Source organism: Acinonyx jubatus, chromosome B2, assembly GCF_027475565.1.
Source record: "Acinonyx jubatus isolate Ajub_Pintada_27869175 chromosome B2, VMU_Ajub_asm_v1.0, whole genome shotgun sequence".
Classification (NCBI taxonomy): Eukaryota; Metazoa; Chordata; class Mammalia; order Carnivora; family Felidae; genus Acinonyx; species Acinonyx jubatus.
The window spans coordinates 149,188,394-149,209,665 of NC_069385.1; the positions used below are offsets into that span (position 1 = coordinate 149,188,394).

General features: G+C 39.5%; 1 protein-coding gene and 1 pseudogene across 1 annotated transcript; one reads left to right on the forward strand and one right to left on the reverse strand.

Moving 5' to 3' along the window:
* Positions 1-476: 476 nt before the first annotated feature.
* Positions 477-3,805, reverse strand: LOC106978630 (olfactory receptor 5V1-like; annotated as a pseudogene).
* A 12,675-nt stretch (positions 3,806-16,480) lies between these two features.
* Positions 16,481-17,416, forward strand: LOC106978631 (olfactory receptor 24-like). The gene has a single exon (XM_015076324.1). The coding sequence runs from the start codon at positions 16,481-16,483 to the stop codon at positions 17,414-17,416; it is 936 nt and encodes a 311-aa protein (XP_014931810.1).
* The last annotated feature ends 3,856 nt before the right edge of the window (positions 17,417-21,272 follow it).

Genomic DNA, 21,272 nt, shown 5'->3' on the forward strand with positions numbered 1-21,272 from the left:
TTGCTGTCCAAATTGAAGTGAATGAGTCATTTTATGGAAACTAAATTAAGATATAATTATTTGTGTAGTCTCAATAGAAAAATGTATTGGCAGTGATGAAAACAAGGAGAACTTCCTCATCCTTAGAAAGAAAATTTTCTCAAGATTTTGAAAGCACAGTGAAAATAAGAAGGAAGGTGACAAAAGAAAATGACTTTGAGACAAATGTAGCAAGAACCAGAAATGCAGGCCAACAGATAGTTCACCATAGGACAAAAGCAAAATGGAAGAACAGTAGAGTAACTAAAGAATATATTTGACACAGATGTTAAATAATCAAAAATCATGTACATGTGGAGACAAGCATTATATTTGTAGTTATATCCATGAGCTTCAAACTAACTTTTTAAACTATTTAGAAAAAGTTTCAAACATACAGAAAAGACACAAGTGTTTCAAGAATAGGAAGGGGACAAAAATATATAGTAACCCTTTACTTTGCCCCTTTGTTTAATCATTGAAATTAACTTTTAATTAGCAATGTTGGCAAGAAGCAATGAGATTGTATCACTAAGAAGCTAATTTTCTATTATTAATCATCACAGAAAAGTAAACACTACAGTTCAAGGGAAATGAAATTTGAAGGTTGCAACCTTTTCTCCCACCGCTTTCAAGGCCTTTCTGATGTCCTTATTCTTCAAAGTACAGATGACAGGATTTAACATGGGAGTGACAACACTGCAGAGGACAGAGACCAGCTGGTCTCTCTCCAGCGACCATGTTGAGATGGGCCACACGTATGTGAAGATGGCACTACCGTAGTACAGAAGGACAATGACCAGGTGGGAGGCACAGGTAGAAAATACCTTTTGCCTCTCCTCTGAGGAGTGGATCCTCAAGATAGCAGAGATAATATAGAAGTAGGAAAGGATGATACCCAAGAAAGGAGCCCACCTAATGAAGACCCCAATGGACAGCAATGCCAACTCATTGACGGAAGTGCCCCCACAAGACAACAGCAGCAAAGGGGAGATGTCACAGAAGAAATACTGAATCTGGTTGTTGCCACAGAAGGGCAGGTAGAAGGTCAGAAGTGTGCACTCCCTTGTTGAGGAACCCCCCAGTCCAGCATGAGGTGGCTAACTGGCCATACAGGGCTCTGTTCATAATCACTGAGTACTGTAGAGGTTTGCGGATTGCAATGTAATGGTCATACGCCATGGCCCCCAGGAGGAGACACTCTGATCCTACTGAGAAAATACATGCAAACAGTTGTGCCCCACATCCCCCATAGGACATGCTCTTCTTCTCTGACAGGAGATGCACCATCATCTGGGGGACGTTGGTGGTGGTGTAGCAGATGTCAAGAAAGGCCAAATTCCTCAGAAAATGATACATGGGGGTGTGTACATGTGGATCAGCCACAGACACCAGGATAATGAAGATATTTCCTCCCAAAGTACAGATATAGGTCAGAAAGAAGACAGTGAAGAGTAAAAATTGTGAATCATTTAGGTTGGAGAATCCCAAGATAATGAATTTGAACAGAGTTTGGTTTTATCTTTCTTCCTCTTGAGAATGAGAAGCCTACAAATTGTGTTATTCCAATAGTACAAGAGTGAAATCTACAAAACAAGAAAATATAGCTTGATAGGTAAAACAATCATCATCTCTATCAGCATAAACACTGAGCATTTAGCATCCACAACAAATCACAGAGGCATGCAACAATCATCACCAGAAACCCCCATACTCAAAATTTCCTATGAGACATATCTCTTCAGGACATTAGGAACATCTTTACAGAAATAAGTAAATATTTAAAAGCCCACATGGGAAGAGGCAGGCCCCTTTCCTCACTCTCCACCATGTCCTGGAGATGGTTGGTGAATATCCATCAGACACTTTGTATGAGCTGTGGGGTCATTTGAGTCTCTTCCTGAGAAGCTTCCTTGTCCTTCTTATCCTCTTAATCCTTCATGTCACTGAGTGCTAATTTTTTGTATATATCTTTCCAACATTTTCCTATGCACATACATTCAAAATAGAGATAAGATTATAGTTTTGTATCCTACACCATATTATGACATTCCTCCTGTCATTAACACTCTTCTACAATATGGTTTCTAATGGCCGCATTTACATCCATCATATGGATGCACCAGACTTGCACAGAGCCAAACATTCATGACCCAAATAAATTAAGTACTATAATAATGATTGCAGCATATTATGACTCAGAGAGGAAATACGAAATAAAACACTGAGTAAAGTAAATAATGCTTGGTACAGGGTTGGTGCTCATAAAACCAAAATCCATTGGTCTTTCTCATCCCTAAATTTCTCCCAATCCATGAAAAGTTTGAATTACTCTGATTCAAATGTTGGAATTTATAAGCATTCACACACAAAATAAAGGAGAATGTTAAACCTGGATTTCTTAGATGTAAGATAAAACTTTATTTACACTACATACTTAAAATTGTCAAAATAATAAACAGTAAAAAAACTGGGTAGGATATTTGTTTTCAAGGAAACAAAGTAGTATCTAAAATGATCATTGGTAATTCAAAGCCAAATAATAAATTTTATTTGGCTTTTTATTTGTAATTGTTTAGTTTTTTTTTCCTAAGTTAACCAAACTATTTGCTTCCATAACACATACTATAAACAATTGAAGGCAGGAAGAACATCATAAGAAATATTGTTGAAATCGAGGTTCAGGGAGAGGAATCAATATGGCAGAGCAGCATGGAGACCTTGAGCTGCTCTTGTCCCTGAGACACAGCTATATCAGCACCAAACCATTTTGTACACCTAGGAAACTGATCTGAGGGTTAACACAACAATCTACATAACTTGAGCCACAGAACTTGGCAGGTATGTGGTGTAGAGAGGTGAACTGGGGAGAGAAAAGCCATGGAAGGTAGGGAGCTTTTTTTGCAGAGAGAGGACAGAGAAAGAAAAAGGAAAGGGGAGAGTGTGGTGCATCAATCATGCAAGAAAAACAACCCCCTGAAAGAAGTTGGGGAGACATTGAGAGAAAGAGTGAAAACACTCATAGGGGACTGAACAAGAAATCTGTTCCCCAAAACCAGAGACAGGAAAGAAAAGAGAGGGTTTCAATACCACCAGGATTCTATAAACAATGGAATCTGAAGTTTCAGAGCTCAGTGCCTGGTGGTGCTCTGGTGAGGAAGCAGGGTGAATCCCCAGGAGCAGATAGCAGGGTCTTAAGGGTCTGTATGCCACAAGGGGAGAAGTGGTTCCCCTGCTTGGAGAGCATCTGGTAGAGGCCATATGGCCTCCCCACAGGCAAAGGTCCCAGTGGACCCCAGAGAATGGCCACATTTACTGGTATCGGGACAAAGATACCAGAGTGTGGTGAAACCTAGTGTCAACTGTGTGTTGTGATTTGCCAAAATCTCTGAATCTCTGCTGCTGTGCGATCTCATGAACATTTTCTGGGGGGAGCCAGCACCAAGCCATTGCTCAGTGAGACCCTCCCCCAGAGACTAAGCACAGGTCTAAGCCACAGGCGTCTCTGAAGTGTGGAGTTTTGAAACAACCCCATCTGAGATAGAACTCTGGCAGGCAGCTTGGACATGGACAGGGTAGAGGCAAGGAGCGGATGGAGGCCTGAGACAAAGGAGGGGTGCTTGATCACAGGTGGGTGAGAGTTCGAAGTTCCTGTGACAGAGACTAAGGACCTGGGTGAAGCCATTACCACGTCTCCTACACACGCACATGCACATACACACACATGCATGCCACACTGGCCACTCCGGTAAGCTAAGCAGTACCACATGGTGGAGAACGCAGCCATTATACCAAGTCCCACCCAACTGCACCCTCCAAGCACATCCCCTAGGAGACCAGCACAAGTCACTCCACCTGCTTAGGGTATGGACTACAGAGTGCCTCATAGTTTCAGTTCTAGAGGAAACTAGATGTAATTTCATTCAGGTTTCACTCTGTTTGCTGGTTCATATATTAGTTCGCTTTCTTTGCTTCTGTTTATGCTGTTTTCTTTTTTCTTTCTTTTTTTCCTCTTGGTTGGATACAGAAAGAGAAAAAATTATTTTGATTTACTATTTTTTACTTTATTTTTAATTTTTTAAATTTTTTATTCTATTTCATTTTATCTTATTGTATTCAGTTATATATACTTTTTTAATTTTTAAATATTTGTTACCTTTTTTTCCCTTTCCCTTTTTTCTCTACTCTATCAAGCTTCTTTCAACAAGCGGAGTAAAACACACCTAGGATCTAGCTTTCTTTATTTAATTTTTTTGTTTTTTTAAAATTCTTTTAATTTTTATTTTTTCTTTTATTGATTTTTTATTTCCCCAAAATGTCAAAATGAAGCAATTCACCCCAAAAGAAAGAACAGAAAGAAATGGCAGCCAGAGGATTCACCAACACAGATATAAGCAAGATGTCTGATGTAGAATTAAACCACAATTATAAGAATACTAGCCGAGCTTGACAAAAGCATAGAAAATAGCAGAGAATCCCTAGTACAGAGTTAAAAGAAGTAAAATCTCACTAGGCAAAAATTAAAAATGCTGTAACTGGTATGCAATCTCAAATGGATGCTATGACAGCAAGGGTGGACAAAGCAGAGAAGTGAATCAGCGATATAAAAGATAAAGTTATGGAGAACAATGAATCAGAAAAAAGTATGAAACAAAGGCCAAAGATCACTATACAAGACTTAGAGCACTAAGTGACTTATTAAAAAGGAATAACATCTGAATCATAGGAGTCCCAGAAGATGAAGAGAGAGAAAAAGGGGCAGAAGGTTTATGTGAGCAAATTATGGCTGAAAACTTTCCTAATCTGAGGAAGGATGCAGACATCAAAATCGAGGAAGCACAGAGAACTCCCATTAGATTCAACAAAAATGACCATCACCAAGTATATCATAGTCAAATTCACAAATTACACACACACACACACACACACACACACACACACAGAGAGAGAGAGAGAGAGAGAGAGAGAGAGAGAGAGAGAGAGAATCATGAAAGCAGCAAGAGTAAAAAAGTCCTTAACCTGCAAGGGAAGACAGAATAGGTTCACAGCAGACCTATCCACAGAAACCTGGCAGGCCGGAAAGGAGTGACAGGATATACTCAACATGCTGAATCAGAAAAATGTTATCCAGCAAGGCTATCATTCAGAATAGAAGGAGAGGTAAAGAGTTTCCCAAACAAACAAAAACCAAAGGAGTTCGTGACCACTAAATCAGCCCTGCAAGAAATTCTAAGGGGGATTCTTTGAGTGGAGAAAAGGTAAAACATAATAAAAAAGACAAAAAGCAACAAAAACTAAAAAGAACCAGAAACACCAAGTCTACAGGCAACACAATGGCACTAAATTCATCTTTCAGTATTCACTCTAAATTTAAAAGTTTTTAATATTTTTTATTATTTATTTTTGAAAGAGGGAGGGAATATGACTGGGGGAAAGACAGAGAGCCTCCAAAGAAGGCTTCAGGCTCTGAGATATCAGCATAGAACCTGATGTGGGGATCAAACATATGAGCTGTGAGATCATGAGCTGAGCCAAAGTCTAATATTTAATCAATTGAGCCATCCAGGGTCCCCTTTCAGTACTCACTCTGAATGTAAATGGACTAAGTGCTCCAAACAAAAGACACAGGGTATCAGAATGATTAAGAAAACAAGACCTATCTATATGCTGCCTACAAGAGACTCATTTTAGATTTAAAGACACCTGCAGATTGAAAATAAAGGGATGGAGAACCATCTATCACACTAATGGTCATCAAAAGAAAGCTAGAGTAGCCATACTTATATCAGACAAACTAGATTTTAAAACAAAGTCTGTAAAAAGAGATGGAGAAAGCATTATATCATAATTAAAGGGTCTACCCAAAAGAAGATCTAATTGTGAATATTTATGCTCCCAATGTGGAGGAACCCAAATATAAAAATCAGTTAATCACAAACATAAAGAAACTCATTGACAATAATACCATAATAGTAGGGAATTTCAACACCCCACTTACAACAATGGACAGATAATCTAAACAGCAAATCAACAAGGAACAATGGCTTTTATACAGGATGGACTTAACAGATATACTCAGAACAGTTCATCCTAAAGCAGCAGAATGCATTTTTCTCGAGTACACATGGAATATTCTCCAGAATAGCTCACATAATGGGTCACAAATCAGTGTTCAGCAAGTACAAAAAGATAGAGATCATACCATGCATACTTTCAGACCACAACATTATGAAACTCAAAATCAACCACAAGAAAAAATTTAGAAAGACCATGAATACTTGGCGATTAAAGAATATCCTACTAAAGAATGAATGGGTTAGCCAAGGAATTAAAGAGGAAATTAAAAAGTCCATGGAAAAAAATAAATGAAAACACGACAGTCCAAAACCTCTGAGATGCAGCAAACGCAGTCATAAGAAGGAAGTATATAGCAATCCAGGCATTCTTAAAAAAGAAAGAAAGGTCTCGGATATAGAACCTAACCTTATACCTAAAGGAGCTGGAAAAAGAACAGCAAATACAACCCAAAACCAGCAGAAGGGAAATAATAAAGATTATAGCAGAAATCAATGATATCAAAAAATAAATAAATAAAACAGCAAAACAAAACAAAACAAAAAGCAGAACAGATCAATGAAACCAGGAGCCGGTTCTTTAAAAGAATTATCAAAATGATAACCCCCCTTGCCAGAATGATCAAAAAGAAAAAGGAAAGGACCCAAATAAATAAAATCAAGAAAGAAAGAGGAGAGATCACAACCAACACAGCAGAAATAAAAACAGTAATAAGAGAATATTATGAGCAACTAAATGCCAAAAATTTGGGCAATCTGGAAGAAATGGACAAATTTCTAGAAACATATAAACTACCAAAACTGAAACAAGAAGAAACAGAAAATTTGAACACACCCATACCAGTAAAGAAATTGAATCAGTAATCAAAAATCTCCAAACAAACAATAGTCCAGGGCCACATGGCTGCCCAGGGGAATTCTACCAGATGTTCAAAGAAGAATTAATACCTATAGTTTTTAAGCTGTTTCAAAAAATAGAAATGGAAGGAAAACTTCCAAATTCTATGAAGCCAGCATTACCTTGAATCCAAAATCAGACAAATACACCACTAAAAAGATAATTACAGACCAATGTCCCTGATAAAAATCGATGCAAAAATCCTCAACAAGATATTAGCAAACTGGATCCAACAATACTTAAAAGAATTATTCACCACAATAAAGCCAGATTTATTTCTTGGATGCAAGGTGGGTTCAATTTTATAAATCAATCAATGTGTTACATAACATTAATACAAGTAAAGATAAAAACCACATGATCCTCTCAATAGTTGCAGAAAAAGCACTTAACAAAATACAGCATCCTCGTGTGATAAAAACCCTCAAGAAAGTAGGAATAAAAGGAACATACCTCAATATCATAAAGGCCATATATGAAAGACCCATAGTTAATATCATTGTCAATGTGGAAAAACTGAGAGCTTTCCCCATATGGTCAGGAACATGACAGGGATGTCCACATTCATCACTATGATTCAACATTGTGTTGTAAGTCCTAGCCTCATGCAACCAGACAACAAAAAGAAATAAAAGGGATCCAAATTGGCAAGGAGGAATTTGAACCTTCACTCTTCGCAAATGACATGATACTCTATGTGGAAAACCCAAAAAACTATACCAAAAAACTGGAGAAATGACATGAATTCATCAAAGTTGCAGCATATAGAATCCACATACAGAAATTGGTTACATTTCTATACACCATTAATGAAGCAGCAGAAAGAGAAATCAAGGAATTTATCCCATTTAAAATTGTATCCAAAACCATAAAATATCTAGGAATAAACCTAACCAAAGAGGTGAAAAATCTATACACTGAAAACTACAGAAAGCTTATGAAATAAATTGAAGAAGACACCAAGAAATGGAAAAACATTCCATGCTCATGGATTGAAAGAACAAATATTGTTAAAATGTCGATACTACCCAAAGCAATCTACACATTCAATGCAATCCCAATCAAAATAACACCAGCATTCTTCATAGAACAAACAATCCTAAAATTTGTATCAAACCAGAAATTACCTTGAATAGTCAAAGTAATGTTGAAAAAGAAAACCAAAGCTGGAGGCATCACTATTCCAAACTTTGACCTGTATTACAAAGCTATAGTTTTCAAGACAGTATGGTACTGGCACAAAAACAGATCAGATCAATGGAACAGGATAAAAAACCCGGAAATGGACCCACAAACATATGGCCAACTAATCTTTGACAAAGCAGGAAAGAATATACAATGAAAAAAAAGACAGTTTCTTTAGCAAATGATGCTGGGAAAACTGGACAGCAACATGCAAAATGAAGCTGGACCACTTTCTTACACCATACACAAAAATAAACTCAAAATGGATGAAAGACCTAAACATAAGACAGGAAACCATCCATATTGTGGAGGAGAAAACAGACAACAACCTCTTTGACCTCAGCCACAGCAACTTCTTACTTCCCATGTTTCTGGAAGCAAGGGAAACAAAAGCAAAAATGAACTATTGGGACCTCATCAAGAAAAACGGTTCTGCACAGTGAAGAAAACAATTAGCAATACTAAAAGGCAGCAACCAACAGAATGGGAGAAGATATTTGCAAATGACATATCAGATAAAGGGTTAGTATCCAAAACCTATAAAGAACTTAGCAAACTCCACACCCAAAAAAAACACAAATAATCCAGTGAAGAAATGGGCAGAAGACATGAATAGACACTTTTCCAAAGAAGACATCCAGATTGCTAACAGACACATGAAAAGACATTCATCATCACTCATCATCAGGGAAATACAAATCAAAACCACAATGAGATACCACCTCACACCTGTCAGAATGGCTAAAATTAATAATTCAGGAAACGACCGATATTGGTGAGGATGCAGAGAAAGGGGACCCCCCCCTCTTGCACTGCTGGTGGTAATGCAAACTGGTGTAGCCAGTCGGGAAAACAGTATGGAGGTTCCTCAAAAAACTAAAAATAGAACTACCCGATGACTCAGCAATTGCACTACTAGGTGTTTATCCAAAGGATACAAAAATGCTGATTCTAAGGGGCACATGTACCCTAATGTTTATAGCAGTGCTATCAACAGTAGCCAAAGTATTATGGGGCTCTGTGCTGACATTGTGGAGCCTGCTTGGGATCTTTTATGTCTTCCTCTCTCTCTGCCCCTCCTCTACTCATGCTGCCTCTCTCTCTCTCTCTCTCTCACACACACAAAATAAATAAGTAAAACTTAAAAACAATAAGAAATTTACATAATGTGTCCAGATACACGGTAAATAAACAAATATCAAGAGCCTTTTAATATATCAGAAATTAGTTGGGAAATAGGATTTTTAAAATAACCCTTTGACAATAGCAACCACATATAAAATATACCCTAAAATAATGTCATAAAAATGTGTATGGCCTACATACGCCATACATGACAAACTTTGGCCAAAATGACAAAAGTTTATCAAAGAAGGTTTGAATAAATGAAGAAATACATCCTCTTTGTGGATGGAAAGTCTTAATTATATAGAAATGCCAGTTGTACCCCCATATTAATAAATACATTTCACACAGACACACACACACACACACAGACAATAACCAAAGAATGGGAAAAGTCCAAATGTCCATCTACTGATGAATGGACAAAGAAGATGTGATATACGTACACAGTGGACTATTACTCGGTGATGAAAAAGAATGAAATCTTGCCATTTGGAAGAATGTAGGTGGAACTAGAGTATATTATGCTAAGCAAAATAAGTCAGATAAATACAAATATCATGATTTCATTCACATGTGTAATTTAAGAAACAAACAATATAAACATAGGGGAAGGTGAGCAGAAATAAGATAAAAACAGAGAGGGAGGCAAACCATAAAAGACCCTTAAAGAACAAATTGAGGGTTGCTGGAGGGGAGGTGGCAGGGGATGGGCTAAATGGGTGATGGTCATTAGGGAGGCCACCTGTTGGGATGAGCACTGGGTGTCATATGTAAGTGATGAATCACTAAATTCTATCCCTGAAATCATTATTACACTACATGGTTAACATAACTTGGATTTAAATTTAAAAAAGAAATTTGAAAAAACAAATTAATGTTAGGTCTGATAGTCTTGTGTTTTAAAATTATGGGACAATAAAAAACACAATGAATCAATATGAATTATTTTATTTCTACTTAACTTCATGGATGCCATGCATTGTTTAAGTGTTATGAAAAATAAGCTTTTTATAAAGGAAATCTCTCATGAGTTAATCTACAGGGGACAGTGCGTGGCTGAATTCCATCTCATTGGAGAACTGAATGGACAATAAAGAAACAGCAATCCCAAAGCTCTGGCCCAGAGCTAAGGAAAGATAAAAACTGGTTTCCAGAATTTCTACCAGCATTAAAATGACATATCTCATCTGAATTCATTTACACAACAAATTTTCCTTTGCATCATCTGACTGTTCTGTCCTGTATACAAACAAGAAACTACCATCTTGAAAGAATCCCATTGTGAGAAGTCTTTTGGTGGTAATCACTAATCAGTGATTTCTCTAGGACAAACAGCACTGCACTCATCACCTGAAAAAAAACAAAGGAGGCAGAAATCCTAGCGAACCTTGTCTCTACACTTCCACATGGTGTACTCCCTCCACCCCTTCCCACACTGAACTGTATGTGCTAACCTGTGGCTGTGTGTGCAGCCGGCCAGCATTCAGAATGCTGGGCATCATGCTTGGTGCTGGAACTCAACAACATACCTGGACCAGCTTTCGTGGACCACCTTTCACGAGCAGAATCTGTACTTCCAGTTTAGAAGGAGGTTTAAAAGTCCTTTAGTCTGGCCACTGGAATACCCTGCACAATTATTTTCTAGGGCATAATCCAGCCTAAGATTGAGCTCTGCATGGATGGAGCACACCTAGTGCTAGAAAGGGTGTGGGTCACTGGCTTTAATCTCCATCGCTGGCAGGACAGCTGAGCTCAGGCACCTCCAGCTCCTAGCTGTGTGAACACTAACAAGTTATAACCTTCTCCTCCTGAGGGAAAATAACAATACCTTCCTCAAAATAAAATTGTGAGCATTGAGTGAAGTGATGCATTGAGCCCCTAAGGAAGTGTAGAGTACATCATTACAACAAGAAATGGTAGACATTACTATTTCTGTTGTTATGTCATGTATTTGGTCCTAGGTCTGCCCTTGGAAACCACAGGTAAAGTTTGCTCCCTCTTCTATATAAAAGACTTGACTGCGTGAAACAGTGACTCTCCAGACTACACTGGTACATTTCACTTCTTTGATTTTCATATAATATGGACTTGATAACAGTCATTTAGGTGCTAGCAAGTCAGTGTGCCCTACCATCCAGTAGGATTTTGTCCTTTCACTCTCATGGACTGAGAGACTTCTCTTGTTAAAAGAACTCAGAAAATCAGCATCACAGATGAAACAAACACCTCTCCTGCAGTGATCAAATTAGCTGCTAAAGGAAGCTTCACAGTTTACGTGTGCTTGGGCTGCCCCTACCCCAAGCGAGGACACAACCTTGTCTGCCTCCCTAAAATAGAGCTCCATGAAATCCTTAATTTCTTATCTTCCCAACTGTTGCCTACAGTTTTCCAAAAGCTATAGTTGAAGAAGATCATAAATCTATGAGTTAAGAGAAAAGAAGAGAAGCAGTAGGAAGGGGAACAAGGAGAAGAAAACCAATACTTGTCTGCAGTAGAACAGAAAGTACAGGAGTAGATGTCAAAACTCAAATCCCTGACCCCTATATGACACTGCTTTTCCTTTGCCTTCAGAATTTATGTTCAAGAAAATCCTGCTGAGGTTCCTTGAATTAATTTTATTAATATAGTAGGATTCCCCCCCCCACATTTCTCTTTTAATTTAAACTCTTAGCTTATTCCCTATGGTTTCATTTCTTAGACTGAAATTTTGTCTTCCATCATCTGTATTCATGCAGATTGATGGCTGTTTTTCAGATAAAGTGACAAGGAAGTTTCATGTAAGTAGAAGGCCTTTGTGATAGCTGTCATCACAATTCAACTCATAAGCACTAGTGAGGAGCTGAACTCCCCTGCATCCCACTCTGAGAACCAGATTTCGCAGTTTAGGCAAAATTATGCATTTCATTTATTTAGAATAAGAACTTTCATCATAATATAGATCTAAGATATGTAAGCTATTACTTGATAGACATGAACCTGTCCATATTGGTTCATTGACACTGACTGACAATGAGATCAATGGGAAAAGCAAAGGCCTGAAGTGTCATCAGTTCAATATTTTATAGTGTCTCTACCATGTGCTGTGCACTATTCTGTATGCTGGGGAAACATTAGCGAACAAAACAAGCAAGCATCTCTACTCCCATACAGTTTAATTATGGGGAGAGAAGATAGATAATGAATAAATAAATTATATAGTATGTTAGAAAGTAGACTAGGATCAGGGAAACTGGGAATGTTGGATGTAGTTTATAGCATAAACTAAGGTCACCAGAATAAGTCTCATTGAAAAATGACATTAAGCAAAGACATGAAGGAAATGAAGGGTTGGGGAGAAATGGACTGTGTTCAAGGTAAGGAAGCAGGGGGAGCAATGCAGCTAAAGAATGAGAATGGCTGGTGGAATTCAGTCCTAACAAGGAGGTTGGTCGAGCTATTTCAGAGCTAGTGGAGAAGAATGTAGGAGGAGAAGATGTTATCAGAGAGTTAATAGGAGTACAAATCATACTGGATCTCCCATGCCATTGTAAAAACTTTGGCTTTTTCTTCAGAAAATACTTTCAGGTTTCCCACTAATAAGTATCTCTGGGAATAAGTCTCTGAGGTCAAGAAAGCTTCCTTCTTCAGCCCAGCCACTTGTAGTCCCAAGAGAAATGCAGATTAATAATGTTCATCTCCCAAGCTGTATCTTCTTTACCTTCAGACACAGTATCACCAATGCAGTCAAAGGGTCTGGATCCTCTAGAATGTCATACTTTCTCAGTAAGAGCATTGGGGAGAATACATATTTTTAAGGGCAACACTCATGGGGTGGAGATGAGGGAATCTAGGTGGTAAATATGGAAGGTAGCACCTGACAGAGTAAGGGGCTCAGATTTCAGAGAGGAACATAGTGGATGGAAACTCTGTCCTTGGGTCCAGATCTGTACTTGTTTCCAAAGAAGTATGTCAATCAGTCCCATTGTAAGAAATACCTTACGTGGTAAAGCTACCAACAGACATTCATAAGGACATATCTGGCAGGAAGTTAAATAGATGAGTCTAGAGGGTTGAAAAGATGGTGGAATTGAAAACACAATTTAGGAGCTATGTTTTTATAGATATTTAAAGCCTGGAACTGTAAGAAAGTGGCCACAAGAGGCCCAAAAGTGAATAAGGAAACAGAGGAGGAGTCAACCAAGGAAGCTAAGCGAGAGTTCATCAGTGATAGCAATGGGAGAGTGTGGCAGGTCCTGGGAGCAAGGGGAAGAATGCGTTTGGAGTAAGAAAAGAGGAATCAACCATTCTAAATCTTGCTGAGAGGTCAAGTAACTTAAGGAATGAGGACTGAATGTTGGTATAGATGAGAGTATTTTCAGTGGCATGATTAGGGCAAAAGCATGATTGAGATTTCAAAAGAGCATGGACCATAATGGACAGTGAGTGATGGAGGCAATTAACTTTTTGAAGGATTTGCCATAAAGCATAGAAAAGTAGAGGAATAGTTGCAGAAGGCTGTGGGGACAGGTTAGTTTATTAGGGATATCATCCATCTGAGGCTAAGGTTTTAGAAGGCTGAGACCTCACAATTTTAGATAGTTAGGATCTTACATATTTTAGATGCCCAAATATCATTCAGATAACCCAAGATGAACTGGGATATCTGAGATTCAACATGAACTATATATTTTCCAGAAGAATTACTCAAAGTGGCTATAGTAGCACTGAGATTATTCAAGCAAAATCATCAAGAAGATCCAACCTGGGGAAAGATATGGAAACATTGAGAGGTATGGCCATATCTGGACAAAAGATGTGCTGTTTGTAACAGAAAAAAAGAGTAAGGGAAGACTTAATCTTGTAAGAGAAGGACATCTTCCAGTTTTCATTTTTTTAAAAAGAGTTGAAAAAAATAGAAAAACTCATATAAGTATGGAGAATAGGATACCCCACATTTTGAATTCAATTCAGCAGACAGGCAGGGTCAGCATTGCCTGAGGTTTGAGTGAGACAGAAATGCAAATTCTCATGTTTCACTCCAAAACTAAAGACAGTCTCTGGGGTGGAGCCCAGAAACCTGTGACTTACCTGGCTCTCCAGGTGACCCTTAACCATGTGAAAGTTTCAGAAACTCAAGTCTCAAGTACAGAAAAAATGCTCTACATAAAGAGGGAAAAGATTTGTTGCTTCACACTAGACCACTCATCTATCAGAATACTTTACGATTAGTAGAAACAAGGAGGTAATTAGTACAAACACGGAAAATGAAAAGGACACTGTAGCAAACACTTAGAGAGCAGTCATGAAGCAATAATCTTGAGACAGACCATGCGCTCAGATGTGGGCTGGTGCTATACAGAACTACTAAAAAGAAAACATCATTTCTACTCCCAAAGTATTTACAATTGGTAAGAGAAAATATGTCATAAAAAGTAGGAAACACCTTAAGACAATATCCACTTAAGGGCTAAATCATCCTGTTTATATATTTCAGAAGATATAAAATAATGAGTGTTAGAATACTTGAGAAATGTGGTGGTGAAGGCAGTATATTTTCCACTGAGACCTGGAGATATTTGGACAAGAAGGAAAGACATCAGGAGAGAAAAGGCCTGGGGCTTTAGGTCAAGGAAAGGACATGTAAGAAGGCAGAAGTGACCACGAGGTGGGCAGCCCAGGAGAGAGGGCACCAGGTGCTGGTGAGCAGTGGGAGCCCTGTTTTATAGGTGGGAGGGTCCTGCTGTGGAAGTTCTTGATAAGCAGGCACAGATGGACAGATGTGATGCAGTAGGAAATAAGGTGTTAGAGGAGCCTGAGCATGGCAGGGCCAGGCCCAGTGCAGATGCTTTCAGAATGAATCACAGCAATCAGAGAGGGAGGTAAGGTGCTGATGGAATAAGCCGTTGATGGAATAAGCTAGGAGTGAGCTGACAGAAGTCCATAGAAGGTAACTGTGAAGATGGGGAAGACAGAAAGGAGCGAGACTTTGTAAGAAAATAAGTGTCAGAGCCCTTGGTCTGGATTTGCAGGATGAAGGAAGCAGATGCATCAATGTTTTCAGCCCACATCCTAGAAGGATACTGGAAGAAAGAACTTTTATTCACAAAGTGTTGACATGGAAGGGAACCACTTGGGAAGGACAGCATATTGCCCTCTCTGGCCTTCACTCTCCAATAATTAATATACTTGTTCACTTTGAGGCAAACTCAGCCTTTCGTATGACAAACACTGGGCATTCAACAGAGAAGACAACTAGATGCGGTCTCTGCCACAAGGCACCATCTGGTCTTAAGATGACTCCACCATCAACTAAATACCTTCAATAAATATATACACAAGATGAATGTGATTACACCTCCTACATCACAACCGTAGTGAATTCTACAAAGATGCTATCACAGGAAACAAAAGGTAGGTTTGGTTTAATCAAAGAAGCAAAGGAAATCTCCCAAAGAAAGTTACCAACCGCTTTGAGGTAGGGAGATGAGCACAGGGACTCAGGGAAGGGAGGCCACGCAGCTGGGGTGGCAGGGAGCAGAAAATGAGTGATTCAAGGTGAAGTTGGTGAGATGCCACAAGCTCAATAAAAACTGAGCTCTGGAGGACATGGTCGGGATTTCTGAATTTTCATAATACCAATGTCCTCCAGACACTTATTTGTAAACAAGGAAGTGATATAATCAGATTTTCTTTTTTGACAAGATCACTCTGGCTGCGGTGTGGAGAACACACTGATGGGTCAAGGGTGGGCATATTAAACTCTTTAGAGGCTCACTGTGCTTCAGTCACGACTGTGTAGATGGGCAGGAGCATTTACTGAGCTCCCACTGTGTGCGAAGCCCTAAACTAAGAGATGCAGCCTCTGCCTTCAAAGACTCATGCTTTTGTGATACAGATTCACAAACAAGTATTTCTACCATCCCACAATACCAAGTTTCTCTTTTACATGCAAAGAACTCCAGGAGGCCTCGCCGTTCCCTGCCTTCTCTCATCTCTGTGTCTCACACTGTGACCCTTTTTGATGTCCAGCTCTTGTGCCTCCCATTGCTGTTCTAGGTTTTCACTCATTCTCCATATCGATTGCTCAGGGGAACCCACTGGCAAGAGACAGGGTCCAGCGTTCTGTCTTCCTCGGCTCCCGATAGTGAGCAACTCCCCCTCATGATGGCCCCTCTCTTACAGCACACCAGGACCTAGAATGAACTGCAGCAGGACCCCGGACTTTGTCCTGGCAGGGCTGTCCAGGGGCCCAGGGAACAGGCCAGTCCTCTTCGGTGTCTTCCTAGTACTCTACCTGGTAAGCCTCTTAGGAAACGCGCTCCTTCTGCTGGTCATCGGAGCTGACGTGCGCCTCCACACTCCCATGTACTTCTTCCTCAGCCAGCTCTCCCTGGTGGATCTCTGCTTCACTTCCACCACAGCCCCCAAAATGCTTGAGGATCTATGGACCAGCCACGGATCCATCTCTTTCTGTGGATGTCTGTCCCAATTATATTTCTTTGCTGTTTTTGCCGATATGGACAACCTGCTTTTGACTGCCATGGCTATCGACCGCTATGTTTCCATCTGCCATCCTCTGCACTACCCACTGCTAATGACACCTTGTAGATGTGGGCTGCTGGTGGGTGGGTTGTGGGGGGTGGCCCATTTTGTCTCTCTGGTGCACATCTTGTTTCTATCCCAGTTGTATTTCTATACTAACCAAGAGATCCCCCACTTTTTCTGTGATTTTGGTCCACTTTTTCGTCTTTCTTGCTCAGATACCCACCCTAATGAGATCCTAATGATGCTTCTGACCGGGTTGTTAGGAATCGGCCCTCTCCTCTGCATCATAAGCTCTTATACCCATATCTTCCAGGCTGTGGCTAGGGTTCCATCAGCACAGGGGAAAAAGAAAGCCCTGGCCACATGCAGCTCCCACCTCTCCATGGTCATCCTTTTCTACAGCACAGTCTTTGCCACCTACCTGAAGCCACCATCAACCTCTCGCTCTGCGGGGGCGCTGGCTGCTGCTGTCACGTATACCCTGGTAACTCCCACTCTCAACCCTTTCATTTATAGTCTGAGAAACAGGGATGTGAAGAGTTCACTGAAAAGGGTTCTGGGCATAGAGGGTTCATGGGATTATGACTAATCCCCATAAACAAGCACTTTGGAGAAAATCACTCTCCGTATCATATTTACAAAGCAAGTCAGTTAACACTAAGGCTGGAATAGAGCATTACATAGTCTATGAGAAAGAACACTGAGCTAGAAGTAAAGAGAACTAAAATCTAGTTCCACCCCAGGGCGGGGGGTGGGGAGGTTGTTTGTTTCTTTCTTTCTCTAGATAGATAGATATAATGGTAAGGATCTTCATTATTAATCTGTTGATAGAAATGGCAATGATAAAAAAAATGGCAATAGAGATGGCAACAGATGATCAATTTTTGATAGTATTAGTGTTAGAAAGCAATTTAAAGAACAGTTAATCCAAGATAGATAAATACATAGATAAATGCTTATATGAATACAGCATTTTTCTTTCTCTGAATGTCTACCCTTCAGCTGGATACTGGCTGCCACTGAACAACAGCATATTGAGGGTAATACACACACACATACAACATAATAAGATATATATATATTTAGTTATATTATATAGATATGCTATACCTAAAGGGGTTTTCCCCATATAAGTTTTATTCATGAGTTTAGTTCTGTAAAAATAAAGTTGTCTACAAATTAGTCAATGAATAGATTCTTCTTTCTCTCATAGACGGTCATGGTTGCTGCAGAGAAAGGGTTATTACATCATGTGATAAGAGATGACACTGTAGGGGTGCCTGGGTGACTCAGTCAGTTGAGCATATGACTTCAACTCAGGTCATGATCTCACAGTTCATGAATCCGAGCCTCATGTCGGGCTCAGTGCTGAGAGCTCAGAACCTAGAGCCTGCTTCAGATTCTGTGTTCTTCCTCTCTTTCTATCCCTACCCCGGTCACACTCTGTCTCCCTCTCTCAAAAATAAATTAACGTTAAAAAAAGAGAGAGAATACACTCCAGTTCAGTCACTATGACATGTCCGCTGGTCTCTCTCTACATACCATGCACGACGTTAAGGCAGAGAATACATGTTACATCTCTGTGGTGCTCCTGTGATCATGTGGTTGCATATTATGCATTGTGTAGTGCCTGATGATTAATTCTATTCAGAAGAACAACTCAAGCTACAATGGATTAGAAAGAACCCTAAATTGGGAAGACTAAACTTGACATTCTCAGGCTGGGGTTTCTGTTCAGCAATGCAGATGACCAATTCTTAGCCTGGACTTACTTCCTGGATCATCTAGAAGTCAATCCTTTGTTTTCATATCCAACCTAATGACCTGTCACGGCATATATTCAGAAGTTATTTTGAAATGAATGAATAAACAATCTGAGTTCACATCCCTTCTGGCTTCCCAAGCAGTTTCTCCTGGTCCCCAGAATCTGTGAATACAGGCTTTTTTCTTTCCCTGAATGCCCCCCCTTCTGCAGAATATTAGATGGCACTCAACAATAACTTATCAGAGGAAATCCAACCACTGGATGTTGTGAAGGTGAACAACAGAGGTCAAAAGTCCACTAAAGGATCAGGAAGCCAGTAAGGGTAACAATAATCCAGGGAATCAGTAGTAAAATGTAACACCAAGTTCATTCAGTGCTTAATTGGAGGACATATTATAGGATTCCTGAGAACCAGAACCAAAGCTGAAATCTGGCCTGGGAATATTAAGTGAAGATAAAGGAGAATAGATGGATACAGAGAAACTTTACATCATAAGAATTGGTTTCTGAGAGCTAATAGAACCCCCTTTCTGAACTGTCTTTTGATTGTTATTGATAGTATATAACCTTGGCTAAAGGTAAGATGGGAAGATGGGAAGGTAGTATATAACCTTGGCTAAAGGTAAGATGGGACATTAAAAAACAAAACAAAACAAAACACAGACATATGACTTGTGTACCTTCCTCCATGAGTTGTGCATTGGTAAAGATCCACACTTGTGACCAGGGGCTTTGGAACAAGGAGTTGACAGTAGCTGTCACTAGTCACTTCTCATGCCTGTACAGCACCACACCACCCATTACTATCCACCACCATCATTTCCCTCATTACCTTTCAACAAAATATAAGCTAATTCTACACCATCTATTGAGCAATTTACTATGAAGGAGTTATTGTGAGAAGCACTGAAAAGGGTGATCCACCGGCACCACTGAACCTTAGATAGAGGTGCACTGTTTATTATCATAACAGTCTAGTAAAGCGTTTTCCAGAGCTCTTCCAGAGCTATTTTGGTCAGTCTGTAGTTGCTTATTGCTTCTGTTGTGTTTTGGCAGGGGCTGAGCATTGGGACCATCTAGCCCTCCATCTAACTGACATTATACCTTTTCTTTACATTGTATAAAAGAATATCCTATGTGATATAATGTATAATGTATTGACCTCAGTTTTAATGATGAATATTTTTAATATTTCCATTGTTAGAGGCACTCCAAAGAAAGAAACCTTCAAAAGTTGTAAATCAAGGTTAAATTCATGTCCTGATAATGTCAGTACTACTACATTTATCCATCCAAATGTTAATTGTAACTCCGCATGCCTAAGTTTCCTCTGAGGCTTCCTTTTCTATGTGTTCAGTTTAGGTTAAGTATATATCAATAAGGATTGTTCTCCCTTAAAAGAACTTAATGCATTCCCAAATTCCCAATTAGGAATCCCAGATAAAATTCACTACTTCACTACAAAATATGTTCCCTCCTTATTCCTTCATTGGGCAAGATCTCATCTACTCTGCCTCAGATAGTGAGAACACAGAAGTCTCCTTGCAATGCCTTTCCCATGCTGTGTTTGAACCTGTGCAAAGGGAAACACATTCAATCCTCACTTTCTGTGATCTGATGGCATAATAGAGTACTAATCCAGAATCATTTGTCCAGAACAAGCAAATAGAACAGTGAAACTCCACATCTGCAGGCTGGAAGGTTAAGAATCTCACGATCAGAGACAGCTCAAGGATACACACTAAATTATCTTTAAAGGTTTTATGTTAAATAATAAGAAATTATTGGATTTGAGGACAAAAGACAGTTAAATATTAACATTACATATGGTTCCACCTATACATGGGCACAGATTATACTAAATGTTTCATTCTAACTACAGCCATATGCTGAGTCCCTAACTGTTTTGAAAAGAATTCTTAGAAAATGTGATCTTTTAGGAATTATTTCAGTGAGTGCTCTTCCATAAACCACCCGCCCCATTTCCAGGGCATCAGCATTCACTAAAGCTTTTCCATCAGGCTTCTCTTCTTTGGCGATCTGAAAGCGACTTTGTAGCATCCTCAAAGAAAAGGTTTCTGTGAAGCAGCAAGTCCTAATCTCTGAGTGTCCCAACTTCTTCAAGCTGAGTTCCCTTTACCTAAAAAACATAAAGGCCAGACCTTGCTTTCATGAATTTTCAGAATGAAAAGACCTGAGGTGGTCTTTCAGTTTGGGTGTCATATATCTATTCCTAATAATTTTCCACCCTAAAGCCTGAGGCGCACCTTGTTAAAAGTGTGGGGCCCACCCACACGGCCTTTGCAGACGCATCTGGGCTGCCTGTCCTGGCAGCAGTCCTCCGGGTCTCAATTAGCAAGTACAGCACTGTCTATCTTCTTAAAATACACCACACATCCGCCAGGGACCAAACACTATCCAAAACAGGAAAAGAGAGCCACTGCAGACACCTGAATTGAAGGAAAGAGAGGCAATAATGCGACAGAGCACATGGAACTCACACCAGAGACACTCCATGGAAGTGCCAGCTCCTGGGAAACAGGAAACACTGCACTGCGGGCACTTCAGGACTTCCTCAAAAGGTAAGTGCCTACAAGAGCAGGAAATGCTTTGACTTTACTAACACACAGAAATAGACACAGAAAGTTAGAAAAAAATGAGATGACAGAAAAAAAGATCC